Source organism: Patella vulgata, chromosome 3, assembly GCF_932274485.2.
Source record: "Patella vulgata chromosome 3, xgPatVulg1.2, whole genome shotgun sequence".
Lineage (NCBI taxonomy): Eukaryota > Metazoa > Mollusca > Gastropoda > Patellidae > Patella > Patella vulgata.
The window spans coordinates 43,736,664-43,762,553 of record NC_065881.2 but is presented as its reverse complement, the minus strand read 5'-3'; the positions used below and the strand labels follow the sequence as shown (position 1 = coordinate 43,762,553).

Sequence of the window (25,890 nt, the reverse complement as noted above, 5' to 3'; positions counted from 1 at the left end):
TTTGCAGTATTTTTTTGCTTGGTAATTGTTCTGACTATAGACCATGAAATTATACTCTTTTTTTCAATAATTAAAGAAAGATTTAAAAGGGAAAATATACTAGCAAAGAAGAAGCAAGTGCAGTCAGGGTTGGGAAGGGAATAGGCAAATTGAAACGGACTAATAAAAAAAAAATAAGACATGCTATTCAGTAATGAAATTGGTACTTTATTCATGCTTGTTGAAAATATGATAATTTAGAAAATAATACTACAGATATAATATTTATGCTATAATTCATGAATAGCTGAGCATGAATGCTAATTATAAAGTATGTGAATCATTTTTAACAAATGATGCAAGTTTCCGTTCCATTACATTACATTCAAAACGGTCCATGCAGTAGCGAGTAATAAATTCATGGCCATTTTTACAGCATGCACAGGGTATGTGTTTTTTTTTCTAGCTATCTATAGATGAATAGAACTGTTATATGGGTAATTTGGAATGGAATGGAAACATGCAACTATTAATCTACAATGGACAATGATGAAGGAAGCTTGCTCCTTCTTTGCTGTAGTATACATTAAGAAAATTTTAAAATAACATTGGTTGGTTACAGTATATTTAAACATATTATGCCTTCATGTTGAAAAGTGAGCATACTGATCAAATGCCTATTCAAACCATTATGTTCATGTATATCTTTGACCAATACATTCCGAAATGTTGGCATACAAATTTCCATTTTGCATACCATTCGAAACTGAATATATATGACCATAGAATTCTGGGTTTATTCACAATATTTGGATTATTCTATTTAATATATCTATCTTTCTATTTACAATATACTAATGTACAAAACTATAAATATTATTATATATTACAATTATTTATATAAATAAGATATATACGCACTCCTAGAACTGCCATTTTCTTTTTATAAAATATCATTTTGGGATAATAAAAGTTAGCTAAGAAATATTAAAATGCCAGAATCTGTAAAATCTCATTAGAAGCCAAATGGCCTCAAAATAAACTTGCTGAAGTTTAGTATAAAAGTAAAAAAGAGTGATTTATAAAATGATTATTATAAAATATATCAAACTTAACAACAGTGATCTACTTTGCTAGACCGGCAGCATCAACATGTGTGTGCCGAATGCAATGGCTATCAATACAGCACCTAGATTATAAGTATTGTCTGTATATTTATATCAGTTGTGAGTGACGTATCAAAAGGCAAGAACAAGAATGAAAAGAAGAAGAGCACTATTATATATCACACAATATGTGATTAAAATGAGAATTAAAATGATGTTACGGTATATCAATGATAAATGGTAGTCAAATATGTACATGTAAACGATAATAAAACTGATATTTGTTAATACTGTCATGTAACAACACAACCTTTTAGTAAACAACCACAACCTATATCTCACCTTGGTCGAGTATACCCATTTTCAACAGGGTAAATTTCACTATCGTTACGCAATTGTTCTTTACTGGATCGTATTCTATCTAGATCGCGATGGTCCATGTACATATGATTTGCGAATGATTTACCAGTTCGATCATACACATTGTCCGGAAAATATTCTGTTCCGTATATTTGATTATCGTAACTGTTCACATGATTATTATAAACATCAACATGATTATCAGATGGTCGTTTTTCCCTATTCACACCATTCTGACGCAAGTCGCGCACATGACCATTTGGCTGTTTGAGTGCCACATATTCATAAGGTCCTTCTGGGGTATTGTCCACCGAACGATGAAGTTCGTTATCTGCACCATTGTAATTTGGTCGGTCACGTCTGGCTTGTGAGGAATAGTTCATGTCTGTATAACTCCTGCAATTAAATATGGTACCATTCAAGTGCTGTGATATACATTAAAAGACATGTGTTGGTCAGACAGTAGTTGAGATTTGGTAGGAATTTGGATGTGCCTGTCATCCTTTAAGCACATAAGGGTCAAATATTAATAGCCAATTACTAAGTGTGACCAGTGCTTTAATCAATCTAAACTTTTAACAATGTCCGTTTTACACATGTCTACAGTCTAAAACAAGTCCAACTAAATGTCCTTAATTAGTTTCTAAAACAAATTAGATTCAGTTCTATTTCTATCTATTTGTCAAAGACAACAGTATTTTTTTGTCACAGAGTTTATTGTTAAGTATCAACAAAAATATGAATTTTGGGAAGTTTAAGACAATAAGAGCTGATTATTATTTGGTGATGCTAACTAATGAAAATTGAGAACATTGTTTACTGAGGCTGTAAAAAGTTTAGATCCACAAAAAATAAAAAGCAAAATACAAGGCAAAAAAAAAAAAAAATCAATGTTAAAGCAGCAAACTAAACTTTGAACTAAAGAATGCAATTGAATTCCAAATGGCAATATTAAATACAAACCTATTGGAATTTTCATAATTTCGGGCTTTTTCATCCTCAAATACAACACCTCTTTCACGCAAACTATAATTTTTAACTGGCACTGGTGGGGGTTCCTTTTTTACTTTGGGTGGAACATCTATTACTGGAGCATCCATGTATTTAACAGGTTTTTTTGATTTCGGATCGTCCTTTCTGAAACAAAAAAAAAAAATGGAACAAAACCATTAAATGTGATAAGAAAAATGTAATAATGTAACATAATGGTGCATAATTAAAGTATGTATAAGTATAGCATGATATTTAGTCAACATATATTCCAGATAACAGAACATACTTAATCAACCTGTCAAAATTATTTTTATGGCAACCGTGGGGATCTTAATTTCAAGCAAGATCAAAGAAAACAAAACATATTTGGTCAACTTGGCAAGTTTAATTTGTAGGCTAATTCTAATCGCAGGGTGTATTCCCATGACCGCACCGTTACAGAGATGAACAAAATCAATCCTCCCCACGAAGGTGCAGATATTGACTTGTTAGCTTTCATTTGAAGAGAGGCATGTTGTTATTAGGACCCAATTAACAGTGTTAAAGATTTTATGAATTTATATTCACTCTGAATTTTATGAATTTATGTTCACTCTGAATTTCATGAATTTATGTTCACTCTGAATTTATGTTCACTCTGAATTTTAGTTCACTCTGAATTTTATGAATTTATGTTCACTCTGAATTTTATGAATTTATTTTCACTCTGAATTTTATGAATTTATGTTCACTCTGAATTTTATTCACCAATTGGCAACTAATGATGAATATCATGAAATCATCCAAGTAGTGTTCACTCTGAATTTTATTCACCAATTGGCAACTAATGATGAAAATCATCAAGTCATCAAAGTATTCAATATGAATCTTAATCACCAATTGGCAACTAATGGTGAATATCATTATATCATCCATGTAGTCTTCACATATTCGCTCACTCTCAATCAGATCCAAAAATAACTGAATTGGCCGACTATGTAACAAACCAATGGGCGAGGGTGAATATATCAGTGATGGGATTTCCCCCATATATTCTGGACATCTCCGACGCTATTTTCCAAACGTCCTAAATTGTGCGACCAGGAATATGCCCGATCAGACATCAAGACATGGTGAATAATATTCCAAATTCCAAAATTAATATAGTGTACCGAGTGTATAACTACCACTCAACCCGATTATCGCTGATAATAGGCTGGATTGATTAAGTAATTCAGTGATCGACGTATTTATCGTGTTATACTGTCTATACACCTACTTAATCTGCCTTGATTGGCTGACTTAATCCTTTGTCGGACAATTCATCAATCCAATTCTGAACAGAAGACATTGCATCTCCTTGGTCGGACTATATATCAATCCAATATGAGTGATTATAAACTTAATCTACGTGATAAACCCATGACTTCTCCATCGTTGGACGTTTCAATCTCCTTGGTGTTGGCCGACAACGCATAGGAATAAGTCATATATGATATGTCACAGATCCTAATAGTATATAACACCCCAAATCAATATAAATTGTATCAGATAACTTGTCTGTGATGTTTCTTTGGTGGAAGCCGAAGTTAAATAAAGCTATTTCCCACACACGCATATCGGATAAATACTAACTGTTTCTGATTGCACGTGGCAGTTATAGTACAATAACTAAAATGAAAGAAATCTCGCGAGACCCGTGAAATTAAGAGATGTAAACGTGCCGAATTTCACACGTCAAATGTCAGAGAAAAGATTCTATTTTGATGGCATATTCTCGGATTTATGATCATATTTTGAATGGGGTTTATGTTTTTAAATAAATAAACATGCTAAGAAATGTTGACGAATATTTCGATTGGAATAATGTAAATAGTTAATTGTTTTAGACAATAGCGCGTGCTAGAGTCGACTGCGATTATTTAGAAGATGTCACTCGCTCATTGTGGTCGAGCAACGGTTACTGCCAAATAAATTTAGGGATGTCATTTTTTTTAAAACTTCAGTACAATTCGAAAAGGAGTATACGACGAATGTCGGACTTCCAATGAAAAGTGTATTGACTTATACCCCCCAAAAATATGGTAATTTTGGAGGAATTTGAAACAGGCACAGGCTGGCACGCTTTTATTCTATCATATTATGACAATACGTAATTTTTAGGAATATTACTGACATAAATTTGAATGAACCAGCGGCTGCCAGGCAGGATACGCCCACATTTTCAATAGATGGATAGAAAACAAGCTAAAACGAAATTTTATCTGTCAGTTTTGGGCCGATTTTCACGAAATTCGAACTCAATCATCCTTAGGGTGTAACGGTGATATAATAATACGATTTTTTAAATTGGATAATAATTATGACCTCCATAGGGTCCACAAGCTAAAAACGTGATTTTTCGTACAATCAGGGGCCATAATTCAGGAAGTTACAGTCCGATATGCGCGAATATCGACAGGAACCGAGATCTTTGGGTTATAAACTTACATTCCAAGTTTCAACAAAATCGGATAAAAATTGTGACCTCTATAGGGTCCACAACCTTGATATACCGTATTTTTACGCTATCTGAGAACGAGCGGCGGCCATTTTTTCTGTCAGTTTTGGGCCGATTTTCACGAAATTCGAACTCAGCCGTCCTTAGGGTGTAACGGTAATATATAAACAGGTTTTTTTTAAATCGGATAAAAAAATTATGACCTCTATAGGGTCCACAAGCCAAAAACGGGTTTTTGCGTACAATCAGGGGCCATAATTCATGAAGTTACGGTGCGATATGCGCAAATATCGAAAGGAACCAAGATCTTTGTGTTATAAACTTACATTTCAAGTTTCAACAAAATCGGATAAAAATTGTGACCTCTATAGGGTCCACAACCTTGATATACCATATTTTTACGCTATTTGAGAACGAACGGCGGCCATTTTGTCTGTTAGTTTTGGGCCGATTTTCACGAAATTCGAACTTAGCCGTCCTTAGGGTTTAACGGTGATATATTAATACGGTTTTTTAAATCGGATAAAAATTATAACCTCTAAAGGGTCCACAAGCCAAAAAACACGTTTTTACGTACAATCAGGGGCCATAATTCAAGAAGTTACGGTCCGATATGCGCGAATATCGAAAGGAACCGAGATCTTTGGGTTATAAACTTACATTTCAAGTTTCAACAAAATCGGATAAAAATTGTGACCTCTATAGTGTTCACAAGCCAAAAACGTGATTTTTCGTACAATCAGGGGCCATAATCCATGAAGTTACGGTCCGATAGATGCCAATATCGAGAGGAACCGAGATCTTAGGGTGATAAACCTATATTTCAAGTTTCATTGAAATCGGATAAAAATTGTTACCTGTAGACTGTTCACAAACAATTGTGGCCGGACGGACGGACAGGGGCGACGACAATATACGTCCACATGAAAATGTGGGCGTATAAAAATAACGAGGTGCACCTATTTTTTTATTACGTATGAATTTGAATATTTTGTTGACATGTGATTTTTAATTGTGGTCTGAAAACTCCTGTTTAAATAATGATAAGAGTTATTCCCCTTTATTTTTGAGGAAAAATTTCTGATAAGAAAAATTTTGAAATCCCATCACTGGTGAATATGCTACTCATCAGTGGAACCACTACCAAACAGGGGAACACAGAACCAACAAAACTCTGGAAGGATGGCATTCAAGGATCAAGTAGCTAGTTGTTAAAGCTCATCCAAATGTTTTTGAAATGATCGTATTTTTACAACAAGAGCAAAAATATTAATGAAATTAGAATTGTACAGTATGCTGGGGGACAGGGACCACCAAGGAAGAAACATAAATATGCCCAAATCCAAAGTCAGCTCTAGGAATTGAAAAGAAAACTCGAACAAGCGGAATTAACTTTAGTCAAGTATTTAGACACGGTGTCTTATTTGGTGAAATTGAATTAATTTGTTTTTATTTCTTATGCCATATGCCAAACATGTTAATTAAAATGTTAGTTAATTAGTCACATTAGGAATTATGAAAGTGTAAATTCTTATAACAATCTATAACACCATTGTTACATTTTTAATCCATTTTAATCCCTAAAAGCTGGATTCCCACGAAGGCGTCGAAAACAACCTCCTTTAATCCATTATGGTCAATATCATGATATCAGAGTAGTTGAGATGTAACAGAAGTACATACCTATATTTAGCACTAAGGTCAGATAGTTTTGCTTTATCAACATGAGCCGAACTAACAGGATTAGTAGTGCTGCGTGTAAATCTATAAGGATCATGAGCTAATCCTTTCTCGGGTTGACCAGACACCACTAAACTACCAAATTTATCTCTTAATTTTGAGTCATCATGTTTATTAGATGGAGAGCTCACATATCTGTTATACGAGTCGCTACTGTGAGATGAAGAGTCATTGTGGCCCTGAAAAAATATAAAAACACTTGTTAGAATGTCACATGAAAATCAAAGACTTTGTTCAATTATTATGACTTTTTAAAATAATTTTCTATATTTGTTAACAAGAGTATCAACACTTCAAATATAACACTGATGCTAGGGTCAACTGATCCCCCCACATCAAACTGAAACCAGACATTCATCGAACCACAATCTATATTTTTTCATACGTTTTTCCAAATCTATTTTTGACAATAAATAATAAAACAAGCAGTACTTACTGATTTTTGATTACTAGTTGGTGGAACACTAGATTGTGATATATGAGGTAAAGTATGTTTTTGTACAGTAGCATATTCTGGTATTTCAGATCGATATAAATCTGATGAACTAACTCTAGTTTTATATGGACTGTAATCATTGACACCAGGATTAACTGCAATTTAAATAACATTAACACACTTATTGACGGACATTTTATCAAACCTACTGATTAATGCACTGCCATCACAAAGGAGACAAGATTGATATTCGAATTTCACAGAAAAATTCAATCTAATTTGGTGGTATAGAAAAGTTGTTGTTTTTACTGAGAAAGAAAATCCAACAATTCTTACAATTAACATATAAATTAGTTGATGTTTTCTATGGGGAATTGGATCCATCACTTGATCAAAATGATCAACAAGAAAACAAAAAAAAACCCATTTGAAATGTGTTATTCACACCCACCTTCAACTGATCTATGGCGTAATCTTTCACTAGGTGTTAAGGTTGCGTAGTGATCTATATGGGATCTATTTTGTGCATGATCAGCGTAATAAGATGGGTAATAATGATCTTCTGGTCTGCCATTAACTAAAATATAAAGTAAATGGTGTCAAAATTAATGTCTACTATTTAATTATTGACCTAAACAAAAGCATCAATATAAAGCAATTCATATAACTAGATCAAATGATAGCATTAAATATTGCATTATTAGCATCAACCGGACTAATCAAGATGTGTACAGTCTAACGTATACACAGTGCCTCATATTTTCAGACCATCAGAATGAATGAATGCGTTTCTTTGCTAGGCTCACACCACTTATATAGGGAAACTGGTGGAAAATCCTGATGAACTGTCACTAACTGTCCTAGTTAATGAGCCAGCGCCATATTCACTGAGCTACGTGGCTTCAGTTAGAAACAAACTCAAATAACATGACTTAACCTTACCATGAGAATAGGGATCGTCATATCTAGGATCATCATTATAAGGTATTCGTTCTCCATAGCCTTTCTACAATACAAAATGAACATCATAAACATAATTGAAATATTATGAAATTGAAGACCAGGTGTCATTTAAAGGAGACAAACCTCATGGACTTAGACCAAAATGAAGATTTGATTTAAGATTACCGGTATCTTTGATTGGCAAGATCTAAAGAAACAGAATTAACAAGCCAACAGTGAGGCTGATGTCCCCCGCCGAAATTGCAAAATAAATAGATGACACATATTAATTAATCGCACATTTATTTTTTTCACTAAGTTTCATCACTCTCTATCAGATAGAATCAAGATTATCTTGTCCCAAACCATCGACAAATGAAATCGATTAGCTCTGCTTAGCTTCAGCTCGAAATGTTAATTATTGAACTCAGTCAAGACATTCACCTAATGAATATCTACATATACATCAAGTTTAAACATTCACCTAATAGACACCTATGCCAAGTTTGAACATTGTACCTCAATTAGAAGGAGAGTTATTGTGTTCCAAAGTTTCTACCAATCAAATTGCTTATCACTCTGCTTACCCTCAGCAAAAAATGTTCATTATCGAACTTAGTTAAGGTATTCATATAATAAATCTATACACCAAGTTTCATCAATCTCACTTAATTAGAACTAAAGTTATCGTGTCCCAAAGCATCAACCAATCAAATTGCTTATCTCTGCTTACCCTAAGCGGAAAATGCTCATCTTCGAACTCCATCAAGGCATTGACCTACTCAACACATACACCAAGTTTGAACATTCTAGCTCAATTAGGAAGAGAGTTATCGTGCCCCAAAGTATCAACCAATCAAATTGCTTATCTCTGCTTACCCTAAGCGGAAAATGCTCATCTTCGAACTCCATCAAGGCATTGACCTAATAAACACATACACCAAGTTTGAACATTCTAGCTCAATTAAAAGTTATCGTGTCCCAAAGCATCAACCAATCAAATTGCTTATCTCTGCTTACCCTAAGCGGAAAATGCTCATCTTCGAACTCCATCAAGGCATTGACCTAATCAACACATACACCAAGTTTGAATATTCTAGCCCAATTAGGAAGAGAGTTATCGTGTCCCAAAGCATCAACCAATCAAATTGCTTATCTCTGCTTACCCTAAGTGGAAAATGCTCATCTTCGAACTCCATCAAGGCATTGACCTAATAAACACATACACCAAGTTTGAACATTCTAGCTCAATTAGGAAGAGAGTTATTGTGTCCCAAAAAGTGTGACGGACAGACAGACGGACAGACAGAAGGACAGACAGACGGACAGACAGACAGACAGACAGACAGACGGACGAACCCATTTTAATAGTCCCCTGCTTTCTTCGAAAGGCGGGGGACAAAAATTTGTTTCAAAATATTAAAGATACATTATATAAGATTTAGATAAAGAGCTAGCCATTCGTGCTATAATAGTTCGGAAATAGATAATGTAAAATGAATAATTTGAAAATTTCATTCAAATTACTCTATTGTGAATGAATATATTAGCCTTTGAAGGTTTGACTTTCAACCACCGTACTGGTTGTTCGAAGCTAAGTCTCGCTCCTCCATTTTGAGCTTAAATCAAAATATGGCTAACTGTTCTAATCTATTTACTATCGGAGAATTCTGATGCCATGTAGAGTTGATTATGGCCTGGATAAGTTAATAATTTAGAAAATATTTCAGGCCTAAAGAAAGACCTGCAATAGGCAGATTTAGCTCTTGCATAATGTATGTTTAAGCCGAAGTCGACTTGTTTACTAATAATATAACAAGTTCGATATCACATCTAGAATAAGTTGGTTCAGCATCATCAATTTGTGGTCACAAACTGTTAATTGTGACCACACACAAACTGTCCAGAGAACCATGAGTGGCAACTAGATTCTGTATGGTGCTAGCACTTGTTTTATCTATAGATGTAATGTTTTCAATGAGGATAAATTGTCATCCCTCCGAACAAATGCCCCCAACAAATCCAATAAAATCAACTATTTTATTTTTGACCCACATAAAAGAGATCTAGTCATTTTAAATCTATCTTTCACATCAATGTACTGAAAATATAATAAATACAAGTAAAAATTTACCTTATGATTATAATTAGGTGGTGTTGGGTATGGAGGTATACCAGGTATATGATCGTTGGTATTAATACTAGGATCAGATGATGATCTCATTAATCTCGGTTTACCGGATTGGTCACCAGTATTGCGACTTAAATCTAATTCACTATCAGGTGAACCAGCAAAACTCATACGATTTGGCATCGGAAACAAAAAATCATCATTAATATCATCTTCGGGCTGAAAGACATATAATACATATTCATATTCTATAAAATTGAAAACCGAGGTCCCGTGTAAACATTGGAATGCACGTAAAAGATCCCTTGGCAGTTGGAATTCGATATAAGAGTAGGCGATAGTGCCGCTGCCCGGGCAAAATTTCCCTCATAGCACACTGTATGGCGTATGCCCGTCTTCATTAGCCCAGTATAGGAGCAGAACATTAGGACGTTAAACCCCATTTCATTTCATTTCATTTCTATAAAATTGATGAATGAAATAATTCTAGGTATTAACTGAGCAAGGGCTATTTGAACAATTGCAAGATAATCTCCAGAAATAATAAATATCTTCTATCACTGATATCAAATCTTTTGAATATCTAGTAGATAATATCTTTGTTCAAGAAAACATCTCTACTTATGTTTTTACAAACCTTTTTCTCTGACATCCAGATTTTTTGATGATTCTGTGCTTCAACCATTTCCATAACTTTAGGAAACCAGTTATCTGAGCTATTGTGATTAATAACACCTAAAACATATCAATTTCAAATGTTTTAACACGGACATCACAATTAATAAAACTGATATATAACTGCATGTCTTTCTGCTTGTAGAAAACACTGATATTATTATTAATTAGTATGAACATTTTTTCTCTGTACAACTCTGTTGTTGGGTGGGTGAAAAGTCCAATGCATATACTTTGCATCATAAGGTTTATCCTATAGTCAAGTCTGAGACTCTATCTCAGGTGTTTATGTGACAAGCAGTAAGTTTGCCTACATAACTTTGTGGGTTTTCTCTGAGTATTCAGGTTTTTCTCCTTCTCTTCTGACAAACTTCTGTGCACAAGTGAATTATTGAAATAAATACCACATTAGTCCCAAAATGACCTTTTTAGTGTCTCTTAGTCTTTCAAAACATAGCTCTTTATAGATAATCATTATATAGCATAATATATTTGAAGACATACCTGTAAATAAGTGAGAATAGAATCTTTCTAGTTTTTCATTATGTTCAAGAAGTTTCTTAGGGTTTTTACTGGATGTTTTCCATTTGGCTCGACAATCTTTAATAGCCTGTTTATTATCTGCCTTGATATAGATAACTATAGGACAATACTGGGCATAGTTTAATCTATCTACATGATGTGGTGTGACATCTATTACACAATGTTTTCTCTGTTCAAAAAATAAAATACATATTATAACCCTACATATCTTGATCAATTTGATCTGTTGATTCGTTCACTAAATTTAGCTTCATTTTTGGCTTACTATGTTGACATTTTCAACGAAGACAGGTTATAATCTAACAAAGCAAATCAACAGATAATATTCAATGAAGTCTTCAAATTTTGATTTTACTCAAATCAAGATCACAAATTCTGTCATTTTAAGATTTACAATGATCAAATTGTGAAGTGAATTTTTTACCTTGTTTATAATATTACGAATAGATCCCAGTCTAATAATACCAGACTTTTTCTTGGAATCTTCTGAACTGGATTCACTTTCTGCATTAAAAAGAAATATTATATTTAGTTAATTTTACTAAAAAAAAATATTCCTAACCGTCCTCAATTAGTGCTTTTTTCAACACCTTGGATGGTTGTTTAAAATAAATCATTTTAATAATGTCTGTTCAAATGTCTATCATGCCATAGCAAATGTCTTAGCTTTCAACGTTGGGGTTGTAAAAAACAAGAGTTGTCACATATTTTTTGCTTTTTCAGTAATGAAACATTTATAATACACTAAAATCTGATTAAGAGTAACAACTCATTAAGTAATTATCAGAAAATCATCAGAATTTTTTTTGGTTTTTATAAATTTCTGCCCCATAAGAAATATTTAATATCATGGATTTAGCTGTTAAAGTTATCAAAATTCATTGAAAATCAATATTATACTTAAATCAAGACCTTAAACTCTGTGTATCAAGCGAATGGTGGAAATAATAATATACAAGAAAGTACTTCTAATCTTGTCAGTACTTGTATTTTTGGTGATTAAGTATGCCTATTTTATGATATAATTCAAAATTAATTTCATCTATTTTTCATGGTGAGCTTGATAATGCTTTTCACAATTTTCATCTAAAAAAATACCTATATCAAGTATGTTTTCAAAAGGACATCAACCTAGAAAACTTACCTGGTGCTTCAAATCTTTCAGGATAAGTACTGATAAGTCTTTCTCTAGCAATATCTGATATAGCACCGAAAATAACAACAGGTCGTACAAAGCCAGCTGAAAAAAAATCGACAGTTTAATTAACTCAATTCATTAATTATTTTGTAACAAAAAATTCTTTATTGACATTTTAAAAATTAGTGTTTATAATCTCAACAGTCATATTAATTGGCATCACAATTATAAGAGAGATTCCTATGTAAACAAAAACACAATATTTACCACTTACCTTCTCTTAGTACAACTCTTTGGTATGCTGTGAATTTGGTATGTAAGCCAGCTGAAATAGTGAAAGTGAAACCATGGTGGAATATGACATTTTACATCAATTCATATTAATCATAGACATATATTAAACTGCAAATCTATCAATGTTATAAAATTGTTTTTTATGGAATACAATTACTGCTTATTACTGAGCGATGTTTCGACTAGGCTTCTCTAGTCTTTATCAAACAGTGTCCTGTGTATTTCACGTTCAATTACTAAATGCCACTGAAACAATTCAATATTGATTGTACAAAAACTAAACAGTGAATAGAAAAGGCAAAAGATTGAAATCAAGTAGAAACTTGAAATACAAATCAAGAGAAAATACAAATCAATAGGAAATAAAAAGCAAAGACAATCATGTTTGTATAGTAAACTTAACACTTCTCTATTCTAATCAAAATTGATAAACTATGTTTAACAAACAGGAGGACTGAAGTATTGTTTTCTTTTATTTTCGTAATCCTTATCACTATATCAACTTCTGTTTACTCAAGGTAAGCATTTAATACATGACTAACAAGAATGTTAAGTAAAGATTTTTAAGGAAAGAAATTTGTGTATTTGACAGAGGAGGCCTACATGTAGGATAGAGCATGTATTTGTAATAATTTCATGCGAGTAACATATCTAGTAATATTTCATATACATAAATATATGTATCGTGCATTTGTGCTTACAAATAAGAAATATCTTAATATATAACATAAGATATTACATAATCATAATCATATAATCATAATGTTTTTTCTCCTTTATTTTAAAGTGTTGTAAATCAGTTATAAATAAGATCATTCTATATTATTTATAAAATCATCTATCTGTTATTAACACTATTTAATTGATCTAAAAGATTATCAGTGCCACTAGTAGAATAAAGATTAAAATAATGCATAATAAACAGTAAAGCAAACAGGTAAAATAAGTGAATCACATCAAGCTAATTTCTCCCAACTCTACACTTACCATCATCATTAGCTAATAAAAATAAAACAAAAATAAAATACACCAATAATATAAAACTACACATTACACACAGATACAGTGGAACTTTGCTATTATTTTGTGAGAGAAAGAAATAAGGTCAATTTTTGTGTGGAAAGGTTATTACCATTTTTCTCATTAGTTCTCTAATTCAAAACTAACAAATCTTCAGTGCTAAAACTAAATGTCCAAGTTCCTTCATTTTTCATATTTTATATATAGTAGAATAATTAATTAAATATATATATATCTCTTTACTTTAGCAAGGTTTCCCTGTATCACCAAATTATAAACACAACAAATACAATATGAAGACATAAAACATGGTATATATTATATTCCCTTTACCAGACATCAGTAAGAAATCAGTTAATAAAATATATAAACTTACAGAAGATAAGTTCTTCCCAATGGTCTTTACCGAGCGATTTTGCCCGTCTGGCAGCTTTGCGTCTAAATAAACTGCCCCGCCCTTTATTTGGGAAGTTTTCTTTGTCATTGTTCTGTTGTTGTTGATATTGACATATTGTTTCAGCCCTAAAATGTAATATATTTACACAAATTATTTAATATCAATTGTGCATAACATTAATTTTTCTATCTTTATAGTCACATTCAAAATTAATTCATTTGAAACTTAAGTTACTATTAAACATTAACGCTATAAAATGATCAATTTAGTGACATTGGGGGTTCTATAAGAATTAAATAATGTGTAGTGTGCTATAAAACGGAAGGAGGGTGTTACATGTAGCGAGTATTGTGAGTTAATCGACAAAGAAATGTCTTCACTGAGTTAAAACAATATGGTGTATGCTATACCTTGTCAATATTGTAGTATGCTAGACAAGATAATGTAAGAAATTTTAATCCCTTCAAGTGCCTGTGTTAAATTCTAATCAATAAATTTATGAAATTTGTATCAATTACATTCGTTTGCTGCAGAGATGTCCAAAAACTTACTTGTGAGTATTTGGTATCGTTCCTTTTTTGGTTTCCTGAAAGTTCTTATCTAGCTTAATAGCTAACCAGGAGCCACCAATACCTCGAAATAAAGTATCCTTAATATGAAATAAATCTCCAATAACAAATGAATGTTCACCATTAGCCGTGCCTTCATAATGAAAATGTGTTCTAAAAACAAAGACATAAGAATTAATAGAGGTTATAAAAAGAAGAAAGGAGGTAGGGAGATGGGGTTTAACGTCCACTTGACGCAAACTAGGTCATTTTGGGACTAACATATGGTTCAACTTTATTTCAATAATTCGCTTGAGCGTAGGGGTCTTTAGCAGTGGGAGGAAACCGGAGTACCCGGAGAAAACAAATGAGGTTGGAGAGGCGACCCTACTCCTTGTCACGTACAACCAGGGAATCAAAACTACACCAGTTGACTCAATGACAGACCCCCTTTTTAAAAAAAAATATATCTTTTTGAAGTGAAAAATATCAAACAATAAAAATTTTAAGAAAAGAGGGCTGTATTGGAAAAAGTAATGGGTTTTAACATCTTATTTTTCTGCACCAAGCCCTTACAGCATTGATGAGTTGCGTATTATACTTACTTTATATAGAATGAATCTCCAGCTTCATGACTTGCCATAATTCTGTCATATTCTGTAAAATACAGGAAGAAATACAGTTATATATAATAGTCAGAATATTTGTAAAACTCAATCAAAATACTTTAGAACATACGACCCTATTCAAGAATAATAAACATTCGATCCCTAATTATGTTTGTGAAATATAGAACTTTGAAACATGTAACATACCTTCTTTTTTATATTGCACAACCAATGTAACTTCTCCCTGTAGACTAGTTAAATAATTGACAGCTTCTTCTCTTGTCATTCCTGATACTTCACGTTCATTAGCCTAAAAATATACAAAGTCAACCAATACAACTCTGTTTTCAATAATTTATTAAAAAAAAAAAATGCACTGCATGCTTTATTAATTCACATACATCCAATGAAACTAATCACATGCAATTAAACATAATTCGTGGTAACCAAAACATATGATAGTAACGTATACATTAACGTATACAATGACAGAGAATATGTTTGAAAAAACAGACAATGCCAAACAAAAGGTAAGCAATTACAATCATTGTTCATATTCACACCGTATGCAAACGTGCAAAAACAATCTTGTCAGATGCAATTAATGTGTAAGCATTGGTTTCACATTAATAACCAATCTCAGTAAATAATAATGTTGTAATTTATGATCAGCGCAATTGGTACTGTATTTGTATTAAACGCTTATTAGTTTGGGTATAGAAGTGTGAAAAAATTCATAAACTTTCGATTAGAAAAAAAAAGATTTAATAGAAAAGACAGAAATAAAATGAAATAGGCTAGAGATTGGTCGAATACTATTACTAGTAGTGATTATTTAAAAAGGTTGCTTGTTAGTACACACCTTAACACCATGTTCTGTTAGCCATGCCTGCAAGTAAGGTAAATAAAACAAGGTTGGAATAAAAACAAACACAGCAACTTAAACACAACAAACAGATATAGAAAAAGTCTCCGGCATATATGTTTTGATTTGTAACAAATTTAATAAAACAGTTTTAAAGGAGCTAAATCTCTATTCTTTGGCGCCTAGAACAAGGACACAAATGGGTCGCAACGCATATAATAATGTAATATGAATGTATATAAACTAATTTACTTTCAATCGTTTCTGTTTTTACTGCAATTTCTAATCAGTTATGTTTGGCGAAATACTTGAAGAGTTCGATTTGAATGGCATTCTTTGGTGCCTGGTTATTCCAGTCTACACTGGTAGTATTCTCTTGCGGGATATGTTTAGCCTCATTACAAATGGCACCCGAAAGCATTCTGGCACGCGATTCGCACCCCAATTTTAAAATTCTCATTGTGTCTTAAATATTGGATATCAGAAGCCCATCTTTTCATGGTAAGATAACATCATCAATGTTGATTTAAATTGACCAGTAAGTCATGTTTGGAATGCCGAAGACTGTAGATGACATTGAGTTAAAGACTTGCCTCCTTTAATTAATAAATTGTCCCAGAGACTTATTTCCATATTCATCAAGAAAAACATATCGTATTCATTTCACTAAACTCTATTCATGCAATATACTACTTTACCTAATAATAAACTTCACAAAATATAATGAATAAACAGTTTCAAACAAAAAATTGTTTCTTGAAATAGTTCATTCAACCATGCAAAACATTCGTATTTCATACAAAATCATAAAGAAAAGAAATAAAACCAGCTCTTCTTTATTTACCTTAACAATCTGATCACCCTCTGTTAAACCTTGTGCTTCAGCAGCACAACCTGGCTGTACTGATGCTATAAATGTACCTGTAGAATTACCGCCCGCTAATCTTAATCCTAAACCGACATCAGCATCTTTTCTAAATGTCACTGATCGTGGTTCAGGCCTGTAGAAGAGAAAACATGAATATTATAATGTGAAAATGTGAAAAAAAATTATCTATACTACGACTGAATAAAATGAACTACAAAATCTAGTTTTGAAAAGACGTAGAACATGTGTAAGTGGGATAATTGAAGTCAATTTGGAACGACTTTATAATTCAGAGTTATTTGTGGTGCCTATAAACAATGAGGTCATACATAACGTAAATGAAAAATTTGCTATATTTTCAAAACAAATGAAAATATTTAAGTGCATTCTAGTACATGAAACATTAAAGAGATAGAACTACTTTGAACACAGAATTAAAAGAGGAATGGAAAAGGAATAGATATCAGATAAAAATAAAACAAAACTAAACTAGCAAGCCTTTACAAATTGCATGTGAATAATGATCACATGGACATGGTTGATAATTTATTTTTATGTGGAGTCATCAAATTACTACATGAATTTGTTAAAACTTGATTGTTATGGTTTAATTATTAGGTGAGGATTATTAGGCATGATCAAATCTGTTCTACAGTAAAATCCATTTGTTGTTTATGTATAATGCTTTAATTTCAGGGATATAATTATTATACGGAATGGGAAATAGACCTATGAACCAGACAATACCCAATTTACCAGGATTTGGATGGTAATGAATATGGGTATAACTCCACCACAGTAAAATTATATTTGATTAAACTTTTGTGTGGACAAAAACAACAAAAAAAGCACTGAAATCAAAACTCTTTCAAACAAAACTCTATTCATGCTTTGAGGCATTAACCTAGGAATGTAAATCATAAAATGAAAATGAAAGTTAAAAGAGGATGCTATTTGTTAAGGTAACCATGCGAAACCTTCATCTTCTAGTACTACAATAGTTTCACTAGCAACTCAAGCCTACCTAATATCATGTCGTTTTCCAACATATCTTCTGTAAAAACATATGATAAGCTAATATATATTTTATAAACAAATTAATATTCTACTAATTACATATTATAAACCATATTAATAATAGTTATTGTCTTAGTATCACACAAAATAAGTATCACACAAAATAATTATCTAGTTTGAGACAGGCGGGTTATTCACAGCAGACTATAAAATATGGTATAATTTATAAGCCTACTACATACAGGTAGAAACATGCATGATGTTTTTCGATTTAATGATGTTAAAGATGATCCATTGATTTTTAAATGATTGATTTATGAAATGATAATCAGCTAACTAAGTTAAACGATTGATTCATGAATTGAAAATCAGCCACATTTAATGATTGATTCATGATTGCTGTAACAATACGACTGGCAAAAAAAAAAAAAATATATATAAAACCTATGTTTTATCATCTTAATTCATATCATCTACTTACTCTTCATGTGATGTATTAAAAACATCATCATCAACAATTGGTCGGGTGTTGTAATCACGTAATCTTGAATCATGAGGCGAGTAGTTGTTATTACCAGGATACTGTTGATAGTAATCTTCAGGATTTAATCGACCTTGACCTGGACTTTGGGGTAGAGCTGGACCATCTAATAGAACAAGATCAATTAATGTTTATAAATGAAACTTACAGAAGCCACAATATATTAAAGGGAGGTAACTCCTACATAAAGACCTAACTCTCATATTATCTCCCCTTAGAGCACAGACTGACATCTTTTCTCAATTACACATAAAAATACTTCTTAAGAATAGTTTCATTACAAACTATAACCAAATAGATAACTATTATCAGGTTAAAAGAATGAAGCATTTCCTAAGAATTTCTGTCTTTCTTGGCAACAAAACTTCTGGAAAATAATGTAGTCAATTAGGTTTGAAATGGTAAATAAAGCAACATACCATCAAATCCAGTTGGTAATGGTGGTCTAGGAGGACCTTCATGATCATATACATATCTCCCATCATATCTAGTATGTTCTGATTGTGGGTAAGCGCCTAATGGTACACCCTGGGGTAGAGATTCAGGTTTAAATAAATCATCTTCTGATCGTACACTAGGTCTATATATATTCACATCATCTTTATCTAGTTGTCTACGTAAAGTATCAAAACCGGGTTGATATGGTAAAGCTGGAAAAATAATATAAGCAAACATTTTACAGTATAACATGGCATTTGTGAAAAGAATAGCTTGCCATGTCTCATCTTAATTTATATACATGTACTAGATAACAATAAAATTGATTATATTTGTATTGCATTGGTTATCCAATACTCTCATTACTATTCTATCCCAGAGAATAATTAACCTATTATTGTGACCTTGCATAATGTGGGATGGTGGGGTGAATGAATTCATTCTGGCAAATATTGTTCTTGCAGATGTCTTCCCATGTCATTTATTATTTAAACAATTTAATAAAATTAGGAAGATCTATAGATTCTTTGAACTCTGAACAATTGTTTTTAGGTGCAAAAATAAACAAAAAAAATTATCACATGGTTTTGCATCCCCAAGGACATAATAAAATGGTTTCTTCAACAAATCTTACCACACCAATCAATCTTTCTATCACATTGATGTGTTCCACTACCAAAGCAAATATTAAATTACCTTTTCCCCTTTAATACCATGTAGTAATACATATCTACATTGGATTTTTTGTCTCTTTCAACAAAATAATTCTTAATATCAATATTGATCACAATAACAAAACACATGAAAGATTGCTATCTACTCTTTGCAAATGCAAACAAAAAGATTTGTAGAGAGAGAGACATAAAGAAACTAATCAGCAGATCTTACAAAAGATCAACTGTTGAAGCCTAATAACATCTACAATTCAATACCTAGCCATTGATTTTTGGAGGAAAAATACAGTAATAGACGACGTGTAACATTTAGAGATTGAAAGGAATGATGGAAATAAACAATAAGAGACTTCTTACCATCATCTTTAGGTTGACTATTTTGTTTTTTATGTGATATATTTTTATGTTTGGCTACTATTAACTGTAATTTATCTTTACTGCCTTTCTCTAGAAGTTTTCTAGCCTCTATTAAAGATAAATTCTCTGTAGTAGTGTTGTTAATCTGAAATATAAAAGGATTAAAATAACTATAGGAATTGTACATGGCAATACATGTACTTAAACCCAAAATTTTGTTATGTAATGATCAATAATATGTAATGAAGAAAACTATCAACTTACAATAGATTGCTTTATAATAAAGTGTAAGACATATTGTGCATGGCTTTCACATACATGCAGCCTGCTTCAACAAATTAATGTAGACTTGACAGTCAAACTTACTTTAAGCACTGTATCTCCTACTTTTAGTCCCCCCTCTTGAGCAGCAAGAGAGTGACCAGGTATGTCTTTAATATAAAATCTACATCCTAATATCACTCCGAAATCTGAAAAAAGAGAAGAAAAAAAAAAGAGATTAAAACATCGTTTAAATAATGGTCATTCTTCTACATATTCTTTCTTATGGCTGCCACATTCAATTGTGCACAAACATTGAATTCATAAAAGAAGTCAAAATGTATTTAATTTCTACTAACCATCTTTCTTGCTCTTCTTAGAGAGGGTTACTTTGAGGGGTGGCGTATCTGAATCCAGGATGCTGGGTAGCACTACACGACGGCGTATAACCTAAAAGATGTTCATTTGGCGATTAATAAAATACATTATGTCATGTATTTTATGCATTAGGTATATGTTGAAATTATCTAAATATGAAATTTCTGTTTTGTGTGAATATTCAATAACAAATTATGTTTAGGGGCATTTCAAAATATCATCTTTTGCACATTCACTACATAACAGGAAGAAAATTGAATTTGACTCACCAAATGGACTGCTGTTCCACAGTCTCTTAGCACTTGTATAGCTCGGGCGTGATCTACATTCTCTAACGAAATACTATTCACACTAACAATTCTATCATTCACTCTAAAAAAAATACATTTACACGCAGTCGTTACCTTAATGTCATTTACTCAATTCATTTTTTCCAATTGCCATAAGAGATAGTATCTGCACTCGAAATGAAAATGTCAGAAAATATCAATTTGGTGGCTGAAGATTATCTTGAACAAAAACTGAACTTTCAAATTAGATTTTCATGAAAATTCAATTATGTGTCTCAAAAGAATCCAAAATTGAATGCTCATTCAGAAAGGATCGTCTAAAATTCATTTTCTTATTAATGTTATCTAATTTTAATGATGGAAATGCAATCTAATCAAATTTACAAATCTCCATTTTGTTCCCATATTAATATTCAAATCTTAAACTAAAGAGAATAAAATATGAAAAAGAATTTCCATATTTTGATCTGTAAAAAAAATACTAATTTCATCTTAGAAATTTGTGATAAAAAAAAGTACAACATGTGTTACTGTTTCCATTATCTTAGTAGGTAATTTGACTAAGTACATGAATATCTGATTATAATTAATTAGATCCTGTTGGAGACTAATGAGATCAAATGAACTACATCATTAAGACATCCAAACAGACCATATTGTGATAAGAGATAAGTAATTAGAGATTAAATTACTTATACTTTTACTTACTGAAGCCTGCCTTCTGCCGGTCCTGCTCTCAGTACGTCAGATATAGCTACAGAAGGATCACCGTTGGCGAAATGAGGACTATCAACTCCCCCACTGACTGCAATGCCAAAACCAAAGACTGGTGCCTGGAAAAAGGAATTAAGATGGAAATCTGTTAATGATCATAGTAAAACATGTTTGTACTGGTCATTTAATAAGCTGGGAAAATCTATTGGATGCTTGACAGAGGGACATTTATTAGAAAAATATTTGGCATGAAGGTTAAGGGAGAGGAATTTACTGACTAGAGAAAACACTGTCTGGTTTACTAGTAAAAATATGAATGTTATACCTACAGTCTATCTGTATAGGTATAAACTTAATATATAGTTGACCTTTAAAACAACACGAATAACACCTTAACCACCAAATCAAAATGAATGCAAACAATGTAGTGCAAATATTTTCAAAGTCAAGTAGAATACTGCAAGGTTTTTCCTTGTGTAATAATCTTTATTAAAGATTGGATAACTTCCTTGTTTCAATTACTGCTATTTAATTTTTTTTATCCATTTCTACTATTGTCAAAGATCTCGCTACAAAAAGCTTTAGGAAGTGATCAATGGTGTGCACGAGGCAGGGTAAACTTTACTTCGTCTAGAACACCTGATATCACTGCTGTTATATGCCCACATAGTCAATAAATTTTTTCTGTACTTTTGTATATTTATTTGAGTGTTTCTATGAATGTAGTTGATGTAATGTAAATATAAACTAGATGAATCAACAGGTGTGTTATGACTACTATCTTTCATTTTAGATCTGACATTTTACATGAAATATACAATATGTTCCGACCATGTTTAAGATGTGATGGAGCTATGCAGGTAAATCACTTGGGACAAAAATATACACATCAAGATGCAACTTAAACCACTTTGCTTGCCAAATCGTATCATTAAATGAAAATGCACATTTTCTTGCATTATTCTTCAAATAGCTTTTCCTACCACACATACCTAATGAGAATATAACTGTATGTGTTCTAAAAGGAGATGTAATTTGCAAGCCTAGAAACACAAATAGTGTACGATTTTATAATGCAATTTAGAAACATCAATAACACGTTGCAGAAAAAGGCAACAATTCTTTTTAAGGAATAAAGGTTACAGCTAATATGTAATTGCATGTATCAATAATTAAAATATCTATTTGCTATATTTAATGTCACCTTTTAAAATATGTGAGGTCAAACAATCAATATCAAATGGGGATATATGCAAACAATATCATAATCTATCTCACCACTTCAATCACGTTTGCCAGTATTCAAATAAATTCATGTTTGGTGTGCAAGAATGAAGTTTGTACAGAATGTGAACTTGGGTTTCCATTTCAAACTTTACACATCAGACATTTTAATTGGGGTTACAAAGGCCAGAAATAGATGTTAGCGTCAGGAATAAGGTTAATAAACTTTCATTGTCTTGAATACACTTCAACCACAAATTAAATGTTAATGTTATGTACCATATGGTATTCTGAATAATATTTATGATTATCCCCCAAAAATTAGGTGCACCACAATATTTTTCCTATTTTAATTCACATACTAACTTCAAGTTCATGGCAATAATAGTAATACTCCTAAATTATTACCTATATTCATTACATGTATCTATTAATCAAATACTGTGTTTTATTATTCACAGATATTAGAATTCCATGGGTCAAATTTGTCTGCTCAGCATGCAATTTCTGTTACACATTAAGATTAATAAATTGCGTGCCAAACTGCTTTTAAATCTCAGAAATCTATCAAATTGTATACATGTATAACCTTGTGTACAGGCAAAAAAACCAGATGAATTACAATAAAGGCAACTACATGTATTCAGCTTAAGTGTTACTCTAGTATTATCTCTTACAATGCCTCTTTTTTAAAAAGAGGATTTACAAAAAACTCAGTTCAGTCTACTTGCCAAGCTAAAACACTGCTGACATTTTGTTGTAAAAATGCCAAACAATCACAATTAGTCTTGTTTCATGCTGAACTACAGAACTGACAGCTTTATCAGGATGCTTCATTTTTTATAAAAATAATGCTCTCTTTCCAAAAACAAGTTTATTCTAGGTTTTAGTACCTTAAATGTTACAACACATATCATGTTTGTTTGAGAATTGATGTTTTTCTATTATTCTGGCAGTTTACAAATTGTTTTTACTTTCAAGACATATTCAAATGCAAAATGATCTACAGATTCTAATACAAACAAATGAAGGTCTAAACATGTAGAAATTTGCGTTACTCCCCCAGCTCCTGCATGTAAGCACGTACAATCCATTAGGTTTTAACATCAAAGATCATGATTCCTCTTTTATGCTATACATTAACAAGCCAATTTTTTTCTAATAAACACTATAAATTTCTTTACCTAACAAGAGAGACATTAAACCTAGATCCCAAAAGGCTGCTTATTGTTCATCAAAGCAATATAATAGTTTTTGATCATAATCTGTGATTTTTTGATATACTGGTACATGTCTTGATATTACTTATTGGAAACTAACTTGGACAACATTGATTTTCTCTTAGCATGTTCAAAATATAAATTTAATAATAACGGTATTTTTTAATAAAGTTCAGGTAAATTCCTTCCTGAATTTGTAAGAAGAGACTTACTTACCTTGGTTAAATGAACTTTATGAGTTTCCCACACCACATTATCTCCAGACTACAAAGAGAGAAAAAAATACATGAGTAAAGCTATAACAATCTTAAATTTGTCTCCATCAATAAATGTTGTGATGTACATTGATCCTCTGTATCTGAGTTAAAGATGATTTAAACAGCACACCTTCTTGATATATACACACCTTGATGAAACAACTATTATCCACTATGTCATTTTAACGAAAGATCAAAATGAGCAAAAGACAGACACAAGGTAAACACTAACTCCACCAAACTATTGTTTGTCAAAAACAAAATGCAGCACATTTAAGTGATGACACACCAGTTTAACGGCTTAACATGTATGATGTTGACATTAGCTTGTAGGTCCCCTACAGCAGACAATAACCCATGTGCTGTGTGAAATGTTCTTTGTAGTAGTAGTTAGTTGTATTTTACGTCCGCTTCCACCGAGGTGATATCGCAGACAAGATGTTCTTTGTGACCTTGATACATTTATATAGTCCTGCTTTTGTGACATGTAGATGCCAGAATTAATGGGGATGATTATTTTTGCTAATTTTAAAATCTACTGGTACAATTTTTTCAACCATCATAGATGTTATGTCATAATTGTATAATCAACATTTGTTTAAACTGTGTATGCTGTCCTTGGGGGATGCAATGATACAATAAAATCTTATCTTATCTTATCTTAGTTATTGTTTATTGACAAAACAGAAATTAATGGGCATAAAAATTTAAGTTTATTATTTTTTTAGTGGGTCATATAATTTATAAAAACAGTCACATCTGGTAGGTAATTTTCAGGGGAAATTATAATAAGCCTTCTTGAATATTAACATACATTGATTGCAGATTCATAATATCAGAAAATTGTTAAAATTAGCAGGTGTAACCCTTGACCCTGGTAAAGACGTATTGATCTTCGGGTCCATTAGACATTAGTGAAGCAGTTGAAGTACAAATAAATAAAGAGTTTTGTCACACGATTGATTAATCAGAGATATAAAAGCCTCTGTTTGATTGGTCAAGGAGCAGGTGAAATAATCAAATGACATTTTAGAAAGTGGCACACGCCAATTGTTATGGTTACAATTTCACAAACTCTTCCTGTCATTAGGACATGAACTTAATACTTAAATCTCTTTTATTAACCTGTCCATATTTCAAGGTAAATACTTCACTCAGTCATGGTAAATGTTTGAAATATAAATACTAACTTTCTAACCTTAAATACTTTTCAAAAAGACTTTTAAGTCTGCATTCAGAGGTCTTATAGTTTTATTTACAATATCAGCTTAGACAGATGGTATTCAACATTGATATCAACCTACTAATTCAACCACAACTTTCTCATTAGTAAATGGTATATATTTAATGCACTTAGTTGTACCAAATATATCTCCAGTATATAAATTTCACATTTA

At 31.8% G+C, this 25,890-nt stretch overlaps 1 protein-coding gene across 13 annotated transcripts in view; it reads right to left on the bottom strand.

Moving 5' to 3' along the window:
* LOC126816806 (tight junction protein ZO-1) overlaps positions 1–25,890 on the bottom strand; it is a 94,285-nt gene that overhangs the window by 12,509 nt on the left and 55,886 nt on the right. For 8 of the 13 annotated variants that reach the window (XM_050543528.2, XM_050543533.2, XM_050543534.2 and 5 more), the window contains 27 exons: positions 24,453–24,500; positions 21,787–21,911; positions 21,058–21,160; positions 20,770–20,860; positions 20,516–20,619; positions 20,150–20,294; positions 19,100–19,330; positions 18,621–18,786; positions 18,147–18,176; positions 17,099–17,255; positions 16,252–16,278; positions 15,597–15,699; positions 15,387–15,438; positions 14,785–14,955; positions 14,213–14,358; positions 12,797–12,847; positions 12,529–12,624; positions 11,809–11,888; positions 11,346–11,553; positions 10,804–10,901; positions 10,170–10,385; positions 8,036–8,099; positions 7,545–7,670; positions 7,094–7,248; positions 6,601–6,836; positions 2,409–2,582; positions 1,428–1,841 (listed from right to left, as the gene is read on the bottom strand). In XM_050543528.2, coding sequence (XP_050399485.2) covers positions 1,428–1,841; positions 2,409–2,582; positions 6,601–6,836; positions 7,094–7,248; positions 7,545–7,670; positions 8,036–8,099; positions 10,170–10,385; positions 10,804–10,901; positions 11,346–11,553; positions 11,809–11,888; positions 12,529–12,624; positions 12,797–12,847; positions 14,213–14,358; positions 14,785–14,955; positions 15,387–15,438; positions 15,597–15,699; positions 16,252–16,278; positions 17,099–17,255; positions 18,147–18,176; positions 18,621–18,786; positions 19,100–19,330; positions 20,150–20,294; positions 20,516–20,619; positions 20,770–20,860; positions 21,058–21,160; positions 21,787–21,911; positions 24,453–24,500 — 3,617 coding nt within the window. The remainder of the gene's footprint in view (positions 1–1,427; positions 1,842–2,408; positions 2,583–6,600; positions 6,837–7,093; positions 7,249–7,544; positions 7,671–8,035; positions 8,100–10,169; positions 10,386–10,803; positions 10,902–11,345; positions 11,554–11,808; positions 11,889–12,528; positions 12,625–12,796; positions 12,848–14,212; positions 14,359–14,784; positions 14,956–15,386; positions 15,439–15,596; positions 15,700–16,251; positions 16,279–17,098; positions 17,256–18,146; positions 18,177–18,620; positions 18,787–19,099; positions 19,331–20,149; positions 20,295–20,515; positions 20,620–20,769; positions 20,861–21,057; positions 21,161–21,786; positions 21,912–24,452; positions 24,501–25,890) is intronic. The other 5 variants (XM_056099953.1, XM_050543541.2, XM_050543529.2 and 2 more) reach the window with 4 other exon arrangements.